The 17,453-nt window shown below is 52.3% G+C and overlaps 8 protein-coding genes across 8 annotated transcripts; 3 read left to right on the forward strand and 5 right to left on the reverse strand.

The window, feature by feature from the left end:
* Positions 1–1,889: 1,889 nt before the first annotated feature.
* Positions 1,890–2,519, forward strand: HMPREF1120_01849 (uncharacterized protein; the record flags this gene model as incomplete). The annotated part of the gene is made up of 3 exons (XM_009155877.1): positions 1,890–2,019; positions 2,198–2,247; positions 2,349–2,519. The coding sequence occupies 3 exons, from the start codon at positions 1,890–1,892 to the stop codon at positions 2,517–2,519; spliced, it is 351 nt and encodes a 116-aa protein (XP_009154125.1).
* A 151-nt stretch (positions 2,520–2,670) lies between these two features.
* On the reverse strand, positions 2,671–4,096 carry HMPREF1120_01850 (xylan 1,4-beta-xylosidase; the record flags this gene model as incomplete). Its single annotated transcript, XM_009155878.1, has 2 exons — positions 2,671–3,678; positions 4,004–4,096. 2 exons carry the CDS (start codon positions 4,094–4,096, stop codon positions 2,671–2,673), a joined length of 1,101 nt encoding a protein of 366 aa, XP_009154126.1.
* Positions 4,097–4,810: 714 nt separating this feature from the next.
* Positions 4,811–6,189, reverse strand: HMPREF1120_01851 (uncharacterized protein; the record flags this gene model as incomplete). Its single annotated transcript, XM_009155879.1, has 3 exons — positions 4,811–5,395; positions 5,550–5,635; positions 5,733–6,189. The coding sequence occupies 3 exons, from the start codon at positions 6,187–6,189 to the stop codon at positions 4,811–4,813; spliced, it is 1,128 nt and encodes a 375-aa protein (XP_009154127.1).
* Positions 6,190–7,295: 1,106 nt separating this feature from the next.
* On the forward strand, positions 7,296–8,921 carry HMPREF1120_01852 (uncharacterized protein; the record flags this gene model as incomplete). Its single annotated transcript, XM_009155880.1, has 1 exon — positions 7,296–8,921. The coding sequence occupies one exon, from the start codon at positions 7,296–7,298 to the stop codon at positions 8,919–8,921; it is 1,626 nt and encodes a 541-aa protein (XP_009154128.1).
* On the reverse strand, positions 8,665–10,011 carry HMPREF1120_01853 (uncharacterized protein). Its single transcript, XM_009155881.1, has 3 exons — positions 9,639–10,011; positions 9,294–9,571; positions 8,665–9,231 (listed from the first exon to the last, which is right to left on the reverse strand). The coding sequence occupies exons 1-3, from the start codon at positions 9,722–9,724 to the stop codon at positions 9,023–9,025; spliced, it is 573 nt and encodes a 190-aa protein (XP_009154129.1). The 5' UTR covers positions 9,725–10,011; the 3' UTR covers positions 8,665–9,022.
* A 271-nt stretch (positions 10,012–10,282) lies between these two features.
* On the forward strand, positions 10,283–11,690 carry HMPREF1120_01854 (purinergic receptor P2Y, G protein-coupled, 11; the record flags this gene model as incomplete). The annotated part of the gene is made up of 2 exons (XM_009155882.1): positions 10,283–10,474; positions 10,533–11,690. 2 exons carry the CDS (start codon positions 10,283–10,285, stop codon positions 11,688–11,690), a joined length of 1,350 nt encoding a protein of 449 aa, XP_009154130.1.
* A 1,196-nt stretch (positions 11,691–12,886) lies between these two features.
* HMPREF1120_01855 (signal peptidase I) lies at positions 12,887–13,824 on the reverse strand (the record flags this gene model as incomplete). The annotated part of the gene is made up of 4 exons (XM_009155883.1): positions 12,887–13,005; positions 13,199–13,412; positions 13,557–13,673; positions 13,798–13,824. 4 exons carry the CDS (start codon positions 13,822–13,824, stop codon positions 12,887–12,889), a joined length of 477 nt encoding a protein of 158 aa, XP_009154131.1.
* An 831-nt stretch (positions 13,825–14,655) lies between these two features.
* On the reverse strand, positions 14,656–16,883 carry HMPREF1120_01856 (uncharacterized protein; the record flags this gene model as incomplete). The annotated part of the gene is made up of 3 exons (XM_009155884.1): positions 14,656–14,823; positions 14,881–16,801; positions 16,861–16,883. The coding sequence occupies 3 exons, from the start codon at positions 16,881–16,883 to the stop codon at positions 14,656–14,658; spliced, it is 2,112 nt and encodes a 703-aa protein (XP_009154132.1).
* Positions 16,884–17,453: the final 570 nt, after the last annotated feature.

The raw sequence follows: 17,453 nt of genomic DNA on the forward strand, positions 1-17,453 counted from the left end.
CACTCAATCCATGGGTGCAGCGAGTGTCCTGCATTTTCAGCACATTCATTGGTGCAGATATGCAGAAATAAAAGAAAGGTGGTGTGCAAAAAGACAAAAAGGGTCGATTGGGGAGCAATTCCTGCAGACGTACTCAGAACACTACTCATACAACCGTCTGGGCCATTGACACCCCAACCGACCGACAGAAATTGTGCAACAATGAAATATATACCTTGTTATTATTTGTCTCCGCAAAAAGTCCCCTAGCATGAGCTTAAGCGTCCAAAAGGAAAGGCCACCTCGGCGGCGTGCCAAAAGCCACTGGATTGGACACCCCCAAACAAACGGCAAATGAGAATGTCATAAGTCAGTTTCGTCTCGAACGGAGCTTCTGAGCGGTGATGTGTGTCGACAGTGTTTTGGGGAGTATTTGCGCTGCTCTGAAACTCCAGTGTTTACTCGAACTCAGAGTTGCAGGTAGGAGATCAGAACAATCGAAGGACTGGCCGCCCTCATGCCCCATAATCAGGAAGAGGGGTAAGAAAGGGCTTACCACCAAGTTTCTACGTGGCCGTGCCTCTTTGCGAGCTCAGGTAAGTCCTGGTAAGTCTTGGTCGCTATGCTGTCACCAGTGGGAGGTCGAATCGAGCTCGTAGGCTCATTCATAGTGAACCCCGTTGCCTTGAGTGAATACCAAAGCAGAAACCGCTCATGGCCTGGATTAGATCGGTAGTCAAGCTCTAATTCGTTTCGAGCTTCGGACCAGGACTCGCATCCTGCAGCCGAGAAGGCGACCAGAAGCTTCAAGTCTACGAACATGGTTTGTGACCGATCTCTCGGAGCTGGACTGGTTCTACCATGAACCGTACCTCTAGTATTGTCCGTGCCAATCTGGCCGTGTTTCTTTCCTGTGATTGTGCCACAGGCGTGTGCTTCACTAAGGCGCTCGACTTCGGCCAGCCACACTCCATGGCAAAGGTATTGATTACCATGTTCGACAGGAAGGGTTGTCGGTGAATTGGCATTTCTCTATGTCCATGTGGGATATAACGAAGAAAATCACGACGGGTATCATGGTTGCCACCAGTCCAAGCGGCGCTTTTCCGAGTCTTTTGGATGCTTCTTACGATTCAGTCGAGCATCTGCCGGACGCCCAGAATGACAAAGAGATATGAGGCACGATGATACCAGTACAAATCACGAGATGGAACTCACCCCCGGCGATTCGTATCCGGAGATTTCGCCCGCATGTGGAGGTCAGCGATGCTACAGCGCCCAAGGCACCAGTTGAGTTCTGTGGCAATAGGACCCCTACCTTACCTTGCGTGGGCAGGTACAGCACCGTTCAAAAGGCGCGCGCATCAACCTGGTACAACAATGGCCCTGCCTGACTACTAGTAGCCCGGCGAGGTGGAAGTTGATACGTGCAATCCCCAGTGGTTGAGCAGGAGAATGGTTGTTTCAGTATTACTACCTGTGTATACAGCTGGGATTTGGGCCTTGCTAATAATACCCAACGTATGCGGTACTTGTGGCTACATTATGTCTCTAGCTTCTTGTCTTGTACCCTACAATTAAAATCAATGGCAGAACCGCCCCAAGAAGACGTACCTAGGTAGTTAAGGACAGGCGAATCCAATATACTGCACAATGACAATCGTGCTGCGAGGCTCGCAGCATCATACTGTAATCTGCCGGGTTCGGCTGCCGACAGTAAGTAGTACTGTACTAGGTACTGTCCCTTACCCCAGCTGCTCGCTCTTCTCCAACTGGGAAGACTTCATACCCAAACGACCTCCAACCCTCCTCAAGAAATCACACAGAGGTAATAGTGCAAACCTCTCTTTCCGCAGACACCAGTTAGAATTTATCATCCTCAAACACTTTCACTCAATCGGTACTAGAAAATGGCACCCAAAGGCCCTTACAAGCTGGTGACAGTCAACACCGCCCCGGAGCGCGCAAAGCGACTGATTGGCCGCGTGGTCGAAGACCTCAAGGATCAATATACGATTCAACATATGGCGAATTGTGAAAGTATGTCACACATACACACATATACATACACTCTCTCGCTGTCTCTTTCCTTCCTTCTGTACCCCTTCGTCCTGCAAGAGGTCTAGCATGCCATTTCACGTGTCTTCATCACGAGAAGGAAAGAAGAGGACGGTCTGCTAAATCTCCCAACTCTCCCAATTATTGATCATCTATCTAGCCATCGAAGCAGTCGAACCCACCGTGAAGGAGATCCAACCGGATTTACTGGTAAGTGTCGGTCACTGGCCCTTCCGTCGGGGTTCCTCAGATCGAGAGGCCCTCTGTCGCCCATCTCTATGTTGACTGATCTATCTGACCAAACGCACCAGTTCTGCGCATCAATGTGGACACCCGAAGAGAGCGCACGCATCCAACAGATCGCCAGAGACAACGTTCCAGGGATCAAGACGCACGCGATCCCACAAGGACTACAGGTCGAAAAGGGGCCGGATGCAGTGGTCGAGTATTTGAAGGAGCAAATTCCAGGAATTCTAGGCTAGAAAACAAACCCCGACGGTGACAGCGACAGCGACTCGTTCCTTGTCTGGCCATCAGCCTCACGCGGTGGAGCAAACCATGACATCCCATCCAATGCGGAACAGGTCACCCAATTGCTTGCCAGTGATCTATTCTCTCCTCTCTGGTCTACTTCTACTTCTGTGTCTCCTTCAACCGTATCCTTCCCTGGTCATCATACACCAACTCAGTCATCTTCACACTCCTAAGATGATCCACGCCACCACTCAACTCGCAATCATGATAAAACAACCACCATTTACCCCTATATTCAACGATACTATGGTGCGTCGTCCATCCCGAAACAGGCTCCAAGATCCGTCCGGCATACACGAACGGACCTAGCGGGTTGTCTCCAACCGCATAGACCACGTAGTGCGTGTCGCCCGTCGAGTAACTGAAATAGTATTTCCCTCGGTACTTGTGCATCCAGGCGGCCTCGAAGAAGCGGCGGTCGTGGTCATCCGCGGAGAGTAACTTGCCGGTGGCGGGATCGAGGATCTGGATCTCTTGCACGGGCGACGCGAACGACCGCATGTCCGCGCTCAGCTTGGCCACGCGTGGCAGCAGCGCCGGGGTATCGGGGCCATGCGGTTCCTGGGGGCCAGACTTGGAGGGGTCGAAGTGCCATTCACCGGCGGTGATGGGGCTGGTGCTGTCTGTGGTGGTTGCCGACTCGGCTTTGCGATCGTCGTTGTCTTTGCCTTCGGCTTCGCCTACGGCTCCGCCAGCTTTCGTCCAACACTGCAACTGACCACCCCAAATCCCCCCAAAGTACAAATACGCCTGCCCATCATCATCAACAAAACTCGCCGGATCGATACTGTAGCTCCCCGGTATGGGTTCCGGGTCAGGTTTAAACGGCCCCTCGGGACGGTCGGCCACGGCGACTCCAATGCGGAAAATGCCCTGTTTGTCCCGCGCCGGAAAGTACAGGTAATACTTGCCGTCTTTGGTCGCGGCGTCAGGAGCCCATAGTTGTTTTGATATCCAAGGAACATCGGAGGCTTGTAAGGCCACGCCGTGGTCTGTCACTTGCGGTGGAGATCCCGACTCAAAAGGGTCGCTCAGTGACAGGACGTGGTAGTCGGCCATGTCGTATTGGTCGCCATTGTCGTTGAATGGGATGTCTGTTTCGCGGTCCTTTCAAAAACCAAAAATCGAGGTCAGTGATGATTGCTCAGCTGTTGAGGAGACGGCAGTAAGGTGGTAGGGGATCGTGGAGGTCTGATACCGTAAAGCCCACGAAGGTATCTCAAGAAAAACCAAGGGCCTTGTCGAAGGAGTACGAATCCAGAAAAAGTGGATGATGCATGTAGGATATATGCATCCGGTAGTTGTTGCGGAGTCGACGTTGTTCTTGCACAACACGAACGATCTCACCCATCGCACGGTGCCTTACCTGGGCGGGAGGCATAACCCGAGTGGTAGGAAAGACGCATCAAGAAATCATGTACTGCTAACTCACATGCGACGGATAAATATACAACTTTCCCTCAAAGACATGCGCCGACGGATCGGCCGTGTAGATGTGCGTGACGAGAGGCTTTGGGTCCGTCATGATCGATGGACTTGACACACGGATGAGCGTCAACTACAGCTCTCCCTAGATATCGTGCAATTGTTGAATGGACGATATCTGGATTGAACGCGCCCGCGATTGTTGGCGGAGAGGAGGGCCGATCGAGACTGAATACCCTTGGTGTTCCAGCCATCGTTCCGTTCTCAGCGTCACCTTATATATGCCTGTAGCCTCCCTACTACTGATCTAGTAGTGACCGACAAGGTGAGCGTGTCCTGTGCCATGGTAATGTATTTAGCCAGATTTACCCGGTGAGGTTGCGGTTGGAAACAGCCACTGCCAGTAATGGATGATGATATGACCGAGCGCTTGGAGCCCCGGAAATAGCCACCCATGGGAAAACCTCGGCAGTTGACCAGTGTCCGCGCAGCATCGTTGTCGGCGGTGCTTCTCACACGCTCAACAGACCGAGTGGACAAGAAAACGCGTCAACGAACGGAAAAGGAGCTTCCGCTCTATAGAGGTAAATTAATAAATAATACATGAATGGATCCAACAGGATCTCGTCGCCTCTTTCAACTTGCCTTGCTCACAATCCAGGGCGGAACGCTCGAAAGGGTTCTCATACAACGACGTACAACTGTAGATTAGTTATAACTTTTGTTTCCTCTGTCAATAGCAAGGTGGAAGCCGAAACCGAGGTCAAACATATATCTATACACAGTGTCCAAAATACATTGTGAGGGTCTTTTTTTACAATGCGAAGGCCAAAAAGCCCATGACGGACAGGATTACTCCTGTATAGCCTTGGGCGCGGGTCGCACCGTTAACTGGGGCGATCGTCGCAGGGGCAGTTTGACTGCTCGAAGTCGTGCTGCCTGCACCAGCGGACGTGGTAGACGCTGTCGAGCTTGCCACTGCTGAAGTGCTCAGAGAAGCTGTGGTGGCTTTGGTCGAACTGCTGACGCCGCTGCTTGTCGAGTTGGTAGTTGAGTTGCCAAACGGAGCGGAGCTATAACTGGTAGGGACGGCGCTGCTGCTGGTGGTGTTGCTGTTGCTGGTATTGATGGTGGTGGTGATTGATTGTGTGGTCGATTGCGTGGTCGCGGAGGATGTGGTAGACGTTGTCGTTGTTGAACTCTGCTCTTGGGCCTTGTTAACCATTTCCTTGACCCATCCCGCCGCAGCATCGGTGTAGACGTCAAAGTATGTCAGATGGGTAGTGGCATCCTCGGAGCCATAGCTAGCCGCACAGATCGGGTCGGTAGCCACGCAGTACGATCGGAGCACGCTTGAAAAGCGGTTGAGCGTGGTGAGTTGTTCAGCGGACCGAGGGAACTAGAGAAAGAATCGGTTAGTCAAGCTGGTCCCCAAACTGAACCACTGGATATCATCTTCTGCAGTGGGTGACCGCCGTTTGATTCTGTGCCGCCATGGCGAGCGTACACTGCAATCGCGGTGTGGACAAGCGAAAGGGTTTGGGGTAGCTTACAAGGCCGGTTGCGCCAGCTCCAGATTCCACATTATACGGCTGTCCGGCCACATGGCGAGTATCACCGAACACCAATGCTGCCACAACTATAGTCGTCCAAGTCCGAGTCAGCAAGACGTTCGTGAAACTGGTTAAGGACAGGCATCCTGGTTGCTGAAGCAGGATAGGGCAGATACAACTTACTCTTGTTTCCTGGACTCGTGGTCGGGTCCAGAGCTGCATTGACTGGTTGAGTACAGTTGTTGAAAAAGACACCGCCTCCTCCACCAAGAACGTCACCCACAATCTGAGCACCCTGCGAGTATCCGCTGAGAACGAGCTTCGCATCCGGGCAGCGCGCGGCATAGGCCGTCACCTGGGACAAGCCATTCTGTGCACCTTCGGTCACGGAGGCGCAGTAATCGGCCTCTACGGGGTTGTAGTATTGGATATCTTCGTAGTCACAGCTGTCGAGTCCGTAACAGATGGCACCGGCCAGTTTTCCTTGTCGTCCTGGGTAAGGCTCATTGTTTCCTTTTGCGAGGAAGATATGAACATCCTTGCAGCTGTCGTCTCGTCTCCAGATCGGCTCGGCAGTCGAGACAGCCCACGTGAGGGCGAAACTGGCCAAGAAAAGCCTGGAGCTGGAGGTGAAAAGCATCGTCGTGAAGTTGGTTTGGACGAAAAGTTCGCTTCCCTTCTGTGTTTCGGGTCATGGTGGAAGCCATGATAATATATTCAAACAACCTGTGCCTAGCTCTTTCATCTGTCTCCGCTTCGCCTGTTGTACGATTAGGAGATTCGTCGCTGTTAGCATCGTTGTTGAGGACATCAACTGTGGGTAAGATACACAAACACCATCCGATAGGGACACTTGAGTCTTTTTTGACAGTCTGAACCCACCGTACCGTGGATCCGAATATTGCCCTGGCCATGCAAAACGTGGTGCAATGGGCCCCTCTAGTGCGAGTTTGTTCCAGAACAGACCTGCTTAGGCAAAGATGTGGACATTTTTGTGCCGTGCACAGCTAAAAATATCAATCCTCTAGCAACTTTGTTTACCTGCCAGTGGTCGACATTATCAGCTGTGTGTACAACACCTCTGGGCAATCTTTCGTTAGTATCACACTAGTACATAAGTAGAGTAGCGCGTATTCAACTCCCATCTTTCCCAGTTGGCACTAGCGTATTACACATTTCTTGCGCTTTAGTGTGGCAGTTGTTGTCGAAACAGGTACTGTACTGTCATTTTACTGATCCTGACTAAGCTGGCGGCTGATCCGGGAAAGTCTAGCGAGAGCGCACTAACGAAAGATACCCCCGGCGTCGTTGTAGTTGGTTGTGCGAGATACGGGCCGAAGCTGTGGTAGCGAAAAGTTGCCCCCCTGTATTTTGACAGCGGTGGAAGCATCCCACTCGTTCCGAGCTCCGAGACATCCAGAGGCCGGATGAGTTAGGCGGCTCTGGAGGATAAAGAATGACCCCCCATTAGTATCAGGCTGCCGTAGCTCAAGTCGACGATGGTACCCTGGTGATCATATTGATGGTACAGGCATAGACATCATCCAAGGACCGAGAGATGCATGGCTGAATTAGCCAAGATGGAAGGTTGTTCAAGCCAGCGACATCGGCAAAGAATGTCCATAACCTCGGAGTACCCCGTGCTCCTCTCTTTTCAAATGCCACCATGAATCTTGGGTCTTTAGACAACGGTAAACAGTACTAAATCTGACAGAAGTGAGCGTGGTGAGCGTAGGATTGCCCAATATGAGAACAGTGCTGCAGAACGCCCAGGTATTCACCGGCTCCAACGTGGATTCTGAGAAGCTCAAACATACGTGTATGGTCATCAACGACGACCTGATCGAACATGTCGGCTCAAAAGAAGACGATGCAGTTGTTGCCGCAACAAAAGACGGAGCCAGACTTGTTGATCTCACGGGTCATACACTGGCTCCGGGGTTTGTTGACGGGCATATGCATCTTCTCATGTTCGGGACGTCTTTACAGAAAATAAGCATCGACCATTGTCAGTGTCTCGAAGAGATACAGTCTACAATTTGGGAAGCTGCCAAAAAGGATCGAATCAGCACCCGCCTCATGTGTTGTGGCTGGATGCACTTCATGACCGACGGGAAAGCTCTGGCGAGTGATTTGGACGGTCTCGATGAGCTGGACAGGCCAATCTTTATCGATTCCAAGGACTTGCATTCCTGTTGGTGCAACACTGCGGCATTGAGAGAGATGGGCGTTCAGGACATGCCCGACCCGCCAGGCGGCGAGATCCAGCGGGATGACAAGGGTATTGCCACGGGCCTGCTGAGCGAGGCTGCTGCAGTCGCCATCGTCTGGCCACATCTAGCCAAAGTGGCCTCGATGGAGGAAAAGTTGACGGCAATCAGCGATGCCATCAAGACATACAACGCGTCAGGCTATACGGGAATGGTGGAAATGGCCACGGACGAGAACATCTGGGAGGCACTGCTGGAGTTCAGGTCTAGAGAACGACTGTCCGTCCGCCTGGCCATGCACTGGCTGATCTACCCTTCCAAGACAGACGAAGAAAACTTGCGACAGGTTGACCGTGCCATTGAACTGTGGCAGAAGTACAACTTGGAGACCTCGCCCGATTTCCGTATAGCCGGTATCAAGGTCATTGGTGATGGAGTGGTCGATGCTTGCACCGCGGCCCTGTTGGAACCCTACACGAAGAACGGTGTCTCCTGTGGCCCGCTCTGGGACGCCGACATGTTGAAACAAGTGGTTCACAAAGCCGACGCTGCAGGGCTTCAGTGTGCTCTGCATGCTATTGGCGACGCTACTGTCAAAATGGCCATCGACATCCTCGAGGGCGTTTCGTCGAGTGGCCGCCGCCATCGTATCGAGCACCTTGAACTGACTTCTCCAGGCGATGCGAAGCGCCTGCAAGAGGCCGGTATTACTGCTTCGGTGCAAGCCGTGCATGCTGACCCAGCCATCCTGCGCGAATGGACATCTCTACTCGGCGAGAAAAGGAGAGGTCGTGCTTTCGCCTACCGGGAATTCCTGGACGAAGGTGTCAGTCTGGCCCTGGGCACTGATGCACCTACTGCACCCAACCTCCCTCTACCGAACATGTACATCGCGACGACGAGACGGTCAGCGAGGGAACCGGAGTCAACTGAGGTGGTCAATCGGCACTTTGCCTTGCCCTTGTTGAGTGCCTTTTCAGCAGCCACCTACGGTGCGGCATATTCTTGTTTCATGGATACCATCACTGGCAGATTGGCCCCCGGAATGAAGGCAGATTTCGTTGTGCTGGACATGCAGTGGGCGCCAGAGACATTGCTGCAAGCCAAAGTGCTTCAGACATGGTTTGACGGAAAGAAGGTATTCGACGCGGAAGAACTATAAGTGGTTGTGTGAAGCCAAACAAATACATACATCTCGTACACATGTCGTCAAAAGCTGGGCGAGAAGCAGCTCAATCTCAATCCAAATGTGCCGAGTTCAGATTATGAGGAGGACGATGAGACTCCTGATATCTTGTCCTTGCCATCTTCTGCCAATTCACTGGTCTTCTCACTGGTGGCTTGAGCTGCATCCTTTGCAGCAGTTGTGGCATCCTGACTGTGTTTTCCAACCGTGTCATGCAAGTCCGAGGTGATTTCCTTCGAGTCGTCAGTCGCTTCTTGCAATCTGTCCTTATGGGCTTGCATCGCCTCTGCGGTGGTGAGGTTGTCAGTATTTCGCCAATGAGAAGTATCGTAGATCAGCGCCTCTCACCTTCGCTTCCTTTGTTGCCTGAAAACATCCCGCCGATTTTGCCAGCACCTGCACCTAGGGCACCTCCTGCAAACTGTACTGTGCTCCCAACACCGTCGCCTACGCCTTGGACTGTTCCGGTCACACCTTCACCGAGTGCACCAACCGTGTTTCCGACGGTGTCAACAACTCCTTTGACGCCGCCTCCAAGCGTGCCGCCGAGAGCAGTAACGGCGCTTTGAGCGTTTGACGAGACTCCTTCAGCCTGGTCTTGGGGGACTTTGCCAGCGATAGCAGCTCTATGACATATCAGCTTGCGGGGTTCTGGTCATGCAGCGGCACCAAGTCTGCCTCCAAAAGTCGTACTTTGTTTGTTCGGCGATCTGCTCGCCTTTGGGATTGCCTGGTAGTAGGTCGAGATCAATGACTCTGTTCTCTGCTACCTTGACCATGGTGAGTTGTTGTGTTAGCCTGTAATCACCGAGTCTAATACTAATACTTTATTGCACGGGTTAGATATGGAGGCTGTCAACAACAAGCATAAGATCCTATTCCCTCCTCGCAAACAATCACAGCTGAGTCACTGGTGACGTAAGGAGAGGAACTCATATTGCCAGCCGTCCACATCTCATCCATGACGATCTGAGCCGGGAGGGTTTTGTGAATTCAAGGAATTCTAGGCTGTCGACAACAGTACTTGGTTGGTAGAACAGGGGTCAGGCTATCTCGTGCCGTGGCAGGTTGCGGAGGGGTGCGATTGCGATTGCGATTGCGTAGCAGCCCTCGCTACACCTTCTCTTTATGGGTCTGGCCTGTGGTGCTCGTGAGGTCACGTGAAATGCATTTGTTCTGTTGCGGTGCGCCGTAGCTTCTTATCGATAAGCAAAAATTTCGAGCGGAGGGAAAGTTCATCAGCGCAGCCCGGCTGCCAACACCAGCACTGGCATATCAAAGGGCTTTCTTTGCTCTCTTCCGCTTTACCCAAATCACCACCACCGCTACACAACAATATGGCCAAAACAAGGAGAAAGAAGAGGACTCATGTTCCCAATAATGATGTACCCGGAAAGCCAGGTCAGGCCAACCGCCGGCCGAAGAGCATGGTCATTCGCATGGGTGCCGGCGACGTCGGTCCCAGCGTCACCCAACTGGCCAGGGATTTCAGGACGGTGATGGAACCGGACACTGCCAGCAGATTAAAGGTACGCTCGATATGCATTGACTACGCTGCAGTTCTCAGTGACTGACATGAATGGCCAGGAACGCAAAGCAAACAAACTGAAAGATTACACTGCCATGGCTGGTCCATTGGGGGTGACGCACCTATTCCTATTTTCACGATCCAAGACCGGCAACGTCCACCTCAGAGTTGCATTGGCCCCTCGCGGTCCAACGCTTACCTTCAGAGTCGAGAGGTATGCCCTGTGCAAGGATATTGCCAAAGCGCAGAAGCATCCGCGCGGAGGAGGGAAAGAATACCTGCACGCTCCGTTACTGGTGATGAACAATTTCACATCCCAGGCTGCCGGAGAGCCCAATGCCGATCCGATCAAGAAACAGCTCGAATCCCTCACCACGACCGTCTTTCAGGGCATCTTCCCTCCCATCAGCCCGCAGACCACACCGTTAAATTCTATCAAGCGAGTGTTACTGTTGAATCGAGAGTCACAGGCAGAAGGAACATATGTCATCAGTCTTCGGCACTACGCGATCACCACTCGCAAAGCCGGTGTCTCGAAACGAGTGCGCAGATTTGACCCGAGCGAGCAGCGGCTGAGAGAAAAGAAGACCGGCGCGCTACCAAACCTGGGCAAACTGGATGATGTGGCGGACTATATACTTGACCCCGCAGCTGGAGGGTACACTTCAGCCAGCGAGACCGAGCTAGATACCGATGCCGAAGTGGAGGTGACACAAACGACGACCCAGCGGGTATTGAGCAGACGAGAACAGCAGAAACAGCAGGCCGGTGAGAACGATAAGGGCAAAGCAAAGACCGCCGGCCCTGCATCGAATGTGGAGAGACGAGCTGTCAAACTGGTGGAACTTGGCCCGCGCATGAGACTGCGCATGGTGAAGGTGGAAGAAGGGATTTGCGAAGGCCGGGTCATGTGGAACGAGTTTGTGACAAAGACGAAAGCCGAAGAAAAGGAGTTGGATGAGAAATGGGCGCAAAAGCGCAAAGAGAAAGAGGCCCGTAAGCAACAGCAAAGGGAGAACATTGAGCGCAAGAAGCAATTGAAGAAGAACACGAAGGCAAATGCCGGACAAGGTGAGGGCGAGGAGGAAGATGACGAAGAAGAGGAGTGGGATAGTGATGAGCTAGAAGATTGGGACGACGACGATCTTAACGACGACGATGACTCTGGGGATGAAGACGAGGAAGACCAAGACCACGACCAGGAGATGGAAGGTTGAAAGCTCACGACATACTGGTTGGAGGATGGTCACTCTTTGACCAGGCCTCCTCATCATGGGCTGTGTTCAATTCTTCATGACTCACGACAAGCAACAAGAATTCCCAAGGTATCCACGAGCGACCCGTGACACAGACGTCCTATATTCGTCACATTAGCGCCGAGATCAGAGCGTGAGCCGGAAAGAACCCTCACAACAGGCCAGACTCGCACAAACAGCGAAGCCGGAGCCACGATCCGGGTCAGACTTGTCGGGGACTGCGGGCGACGCAGCGGCAGCAGGAGGATGGCCCGCCCATAGGTGACGGTGTGGGCGGGTTCTCTACATCACTGAGATATCTTCCACACGTCGACAGTGGCCTGCTTCAGTGCTGGTGCTGAAATGCCGCTTCTACATACCATTTGCAGCGTATGGAAGGATCAGCGTCGGAAGTCATGTTCAGTGGTCATCACAATAATGCCAGAAAACTGTAGCAAGGCCTTCCAGATCCGAACGAAAAGTGTCAACTGTGGTCGGAGGAGAGTCATTCTTGATCTAAACCATATAAATGTCCAAGCTGCCTTACTCTTTTGAGCATCGCCATCGCCGCCGCGGCCGAGATGCGAGAGAACCTAGAAGACTTCCAGCGCATTGCAGGCCCAACAGAATTCCAAGGTTTCCGGACATAACATTTCAAAGCACCTCGTCACTGTATCCATGCGTTCAACTGCCTTTTTTCTTCCCTTGCACAAAAAAGCACTTCATGTTGACGGTACTTAGCAATATCCACGCTCGATACTTAGCTTCCCAGGTGCTCGCAGTAACTAAGTTGGCCATGATGCGATTTTCTTCTGGTAATAGCAGACACAATGGTTGGTTGGTTGGTTGATAGAGATCCGTTGAACGCCAATTTCTGAGGGTCATTGATCTTTCCAGCAGTTTCGGTTTGACCTCCGTCCCCATTCTCGGTACCGTACTCAACCATACAGTTCGCCCAATTTTGATTCTGTCGCGGCACTGTTGGATTCATTCGGCGTTGCACGCATTGCAGGTAGGACCGTTGGGGCCATATTATTCAATCTCATCTGGCAATTAATTGGTCGTCATGCGAGCTGACGCTTCCCTGCTTGTGCTCTGCTTTGTAGCCGAAAAGACATGGCCATAGAAGCGGAACGTAGATAGACCGAGACCGATGGGACGGACCGACAACGATCCATTCATTTCTTCCCAGACGCATAGCGTTTGGTCCATTCCCTCGCTTCTTTTTCGAAAGCGGCCCGGTCGCTGCGATACTGCTCGGCAATCTTGGCCTCGACAGCGTCATCGGGATTTGGTTCTGTTCGGAAGAGTTAGTACTGATAAGTAATGAATGGAAATGGCCTCGCCATGTCTGGGCGGACATGATTTCGGTGCGTGTCCGTCCGCCGTTTCATACATCGTACAGTACCTATACTCATCGCAAGACCCACGTACTGTGCGAAGCAATAATCAAAACAAAGATGGCATGGAACACCGTGCACGAAACTAACCTTTCAACAACTGTCTAGCAAACTCAAGCACGGCACTCATCTTAGTGCTAGGCTTCCATTCCGAGTCCTTCAGCATGCCTAGACACATGGTCCCGGAGTTCGGAGGGGTGTCGTTGGAGATATTGGGATGGTACACTTTTGTGGTGAAGACGACGGTGGGCGGTTTAAATGGATAGTTTTGCGGTAGGTTGATGGATAGATTGAACATGCCGCCCTGAATGAACAATAAATGCGAATGTCAGCCAAAGAGTCTAAAACACATTCATCAATCGGCTTTGGCATGTCACTGTTGTGCACCATATTGTCGACACACTTTATCTCGTCGTAACGATTGTCATAGTAGTAGTGACAGACTTACCGCATAAGGCGATCCCGCCGGACCTTCCATCGACACTTTCCACTGATATAGATTCGCCTCGTCTGCCAGGGAAACAGTGATTCCTTGGGGCGGTGAAGAAGTCAACTCGGCAAGTTCCTATATGACACCGTCCGCCCATGTCAGTCAGTGTCGATAGATAGATCTGTTTAGGCAGGCAGGTAGACAGCCGGATTCCGATTCAAGTTACCACCACCGGGCCGACAACAGTCTCAAAACTGACCTTGGTGATACGTTTCTGGCTGGCCATGATGGGCAACGTAGGTAAAGGTAGCCAGCTGATTGATGTGAGATCAAGTGACTACTCTAATTTCGAGTTCTTGTTCGCCTTGCGGGTTCGAGTTTCCCTAACTGGTTGTCCGGGCCGGTGTCGACGCCAGCGGGTAATAGACACTGCCCTGGTGGAAGTCCAGTACACTCACTATTGACGGAGCTTGTGCGAGATACACAGACGGAGAGAGAGTGAGTGTGGATCTGTAGTGGGTTGGGTGCCAGGCAGTTGTCGTCACGGACGGACGGACGTAGCACTGCCAGTGTTGCTTTGGATTTCTCTGCTTTGATCGGAAGTATTAGATGTGGGTTGTTTCGAGTCGTGAACACATGAGTTTTAGGACCATCCTAGGTAGCGAATGTAAGATAGACTGGAACAAATGATCCTTTCTGAGGACAAGATAGGTACGCCGATCAGTGCCAGCGAGGGCCGGTTCGAACCGTTCAATCGACGTCAATCAAATTGCGATAGATACAACAGAAGTTCACCGTACTCAGTATTGGGAGTGCTACTGCGGAGTGTTATTAAAGAATGGGAAGTGTTACTGCGACGAGGCTGCACGGTTGAGGAGTGTCAAAAACTACATCCCTCTCGACTTGTTCAAGGTAGAAAACAAGCTATCACACCACAGCTACTGATGGATTCCTGCATTCTTTTTGGGTCCTCTCTATTGGAACTGCCTCCGCTAATCGCCAAAGCCGCTGTGCAGGTTCACTCAAAGCCCGACTCTCTCTTCCCTTCATATCTAGGAAAAGGGAACACCACCTCATTATGTACCGTACCTCACCTGGCATACTCACGACGCCTACTTCACCCGTCGGTGCCGCTACTTCTGAACGTGACGCATATCTGACAGTACTCGTGGGTCAAGTCTAGGACATGCTGAGGGAGATTGGTCGATTGCACGATGCTGCGTACTTTGACAGCACCTTCCTCCTCGATCAGTTTTCGGATGGAGTAGAACAGCTCTGGAGAAAACTATCGAACTAAAGTCAGTATGTGACCGTTGATGTTTGAAATGGTCGTAGCTCTTACCTCAGAATACCATCTGTACTGCCAGGTGATCAGCCGGATCAGACATGCCAGGGTACTCCTCGTGTCGCCTTTCTTCTCATACATGCGCATGATGCCTCGCATCGCCTTGGGTGAGAACCGAATGTTCAGACATTGCTGATAGGCTTCTAGTGCCTCATTGGTGTGATGTAACCGTTCGGCAAGGTCGCCCAGGATCTCCCACTCCGCAGCCGACTTCTTGTACTGCATCTGCTGTTGGCGGTACTGTCCCATCTCTGTGCGCCAGATAGTGTATATCCGGAGATCTTCGTAGAGAACCATGAACAGGTTATCCAACCAACGCTCACATAGCCGCTTGTTCTGGAATTTGGGGTAGTGTGAGTGATTGGCCTCGGCGTCGTCGTTACCCGATTTCACCTCCGCTGCAGCCACGGTGGGGACTGGCTTTTCCATCGATTGATCAGCCCTGACCATGGGGTTCTCGTCATTGTCTCCGTTGGCTTTAGGCGTTGTCGAGGCCCCCTGGGTGAGCGTCTTCTCGTCCTCGGCCGCAGAATCTTCGCCGGAACCGTCTTCTGAGCCTTCACCGTTGCTGGCTTGTGGCTGTCCATTGGGGGTCCCAGAGAGAGCGATCGTGCTCGCGTTCTTACTGGAGGGCATCTTTGGCGTTATCGAGTGTTGTCTCTCCGAACGATATTCCTCCTCCATGACGAAGACCTGACTGCGGGTCTTCAGCAGTGAATCCCACCCGATGGATGCAGCAATCCGCGTAAGCAAACTGTATGCCTTCAAGAAGGTGCCCTGGTAAGTAGCGGCTTGCAGTTTTCGTAGCGACACGTGTACAGAGTCATATGGCTCTCCTTGACGAGGCTGACCCTCATCAATCTCATCCAAAGCGCTTTCCGGGAGAATTGGCAGAAGGACCCGGCTTGGCTCCGGCATCCGGGGCGAATCCTTATCTTGGTATGAGAACATTGGACAAGAGTTGAGAGTAAGGAGTGCCAGATCCCACTGCTCCAGATCAACGTAAACCTCGGCCAAGCGTGCCCAGGTGCTGAACTCGCTCGGAGCTGCCGTGACGCCTTGCTTCGCCAACTCAAGAGCCCATTCTAATTCGCCTTTGCTCTGGCAGAAGGCTGCTTGACAGTCGAGGAGAGCATAGTCCATCGGCACATCCTGCAAAGCGTCGTGCAACAGGCGGACGGCTTGGACTTCTTCGTCGCCATCGAGAAGCACCCTTGCCAGAAGTGAGGACACTTCCACATCCTTTGTGCGCAGTTTTTCGAACAAGTTCACACCTGAAGCATACCGTCCAGTAGTTCTGATGTACTTAAGAAGCCCAGCAGTGAGATGGTTGGAAACAAGGTTGGGAATCTGAATCTCGGGATCTGATCCGAGTTGGCGGCCGCTGAAGAAGAGTCTTTCCGCAGCCTCGAAGAACCGATGTTCCTGCTCCGTGTTGGTGATCGGGTTGAACCTTCTAACACCTATTATCTTCTTGATAGTGTCGCCACTCCCGTCGTCGGAATAGGAGTATGCGCGCAGCACGGCACAGAGGAATGTTTCCAGCCAGAGTCCTTCCGTCGCCACTCGCCGGTCGCCTCTTTCATCCACGCAGTAGCTTTCTACACTTCCAGGGATCTTGACCTCCACCCGCATGTCCAGATGCGAAAATGCATTGTAGCAACAGTACAGGCCGGACACAACCTTGTGTGTCTTGTCCGAGGGATTGAACGTCAGCGTGTTGACATAGGCGGCCAGACTGGCGGAAGAGGAGGCGTCGACACCCGTCACATGGTGGTATACTCCCGTCTGTTTGGCGCCAGCCTTGGTACTTTGCTTGACCAAATGGACCAGGTCAGGAGGGCCCAACTCGCGCAAGCCGGGCAGACTCTCCGTTCGCGCATCTACTGCCAAACCGATATCGTCATCTTCGATGATCCTGTCACTCGCATGTCAGATAACTTGGACCATAGCATGACTCGCAACCTGTAGACTGACTCTGGTACCGCCGGTGCGAGCATCACGGCGCACCACCGTGGGTGGTCTTTGGTGGATTAAGGACAGATGGACGGACACGGAACGAGAACACGGCGGATTCCGGCAGTGGTGGGGCGCAAGTGAAGATAACACGTCGAAGAATGCGTTCAGGGCCTCAGCAACAAGGCATTCTACCGACGACACAATAAGATGGTCGACTGCAGCTGGGAAGACGGGGAAATTGTTATGGAATGCATTCGTTGATTGCGATGCTCTGCACTGGCAGTAGTAATAGTAGTATTGCACATAGTACTATCGCATTCGCCAAGGTTGCCGAATCTGGCCTCGTTCCTAATAATAATACGTGACTTTCGCGTCAAGCCACGCGTAACTTGAACCTGGAACTCTTTTGATTCACGCCTACAATAGATCTGCCTCAAACAGCCTCACTTCGACGGATCTGCCTTCACTCTACGACACATTTCACGGAGGCCAGACCTACGCATCGCTGCAGGGCGTCCCAAGTCAAAATGAATTTCTGATAATTCCTGCCATTCCGGTGATGTCTGCAACTGTTCTCGACGGTGAGATAGACTGGCCGTCCTCGTTGCACC

Source organism: Exophiala dermatitidis (genome assembly GCF_000230625.1).
Source record: "Exophiala dermatitidis NIH/UT8656 unplaced genomic scaffold supercont1.2, whole genome shotgun sequence".
Classification (NCBI taxonomy): Eukaryota; Fungi; Ascomycota; class Eurotiomycetes; order Chaetothyriales; family Herpotrichiellaceae; genus Exophiala; species Exophiala dermatitidis.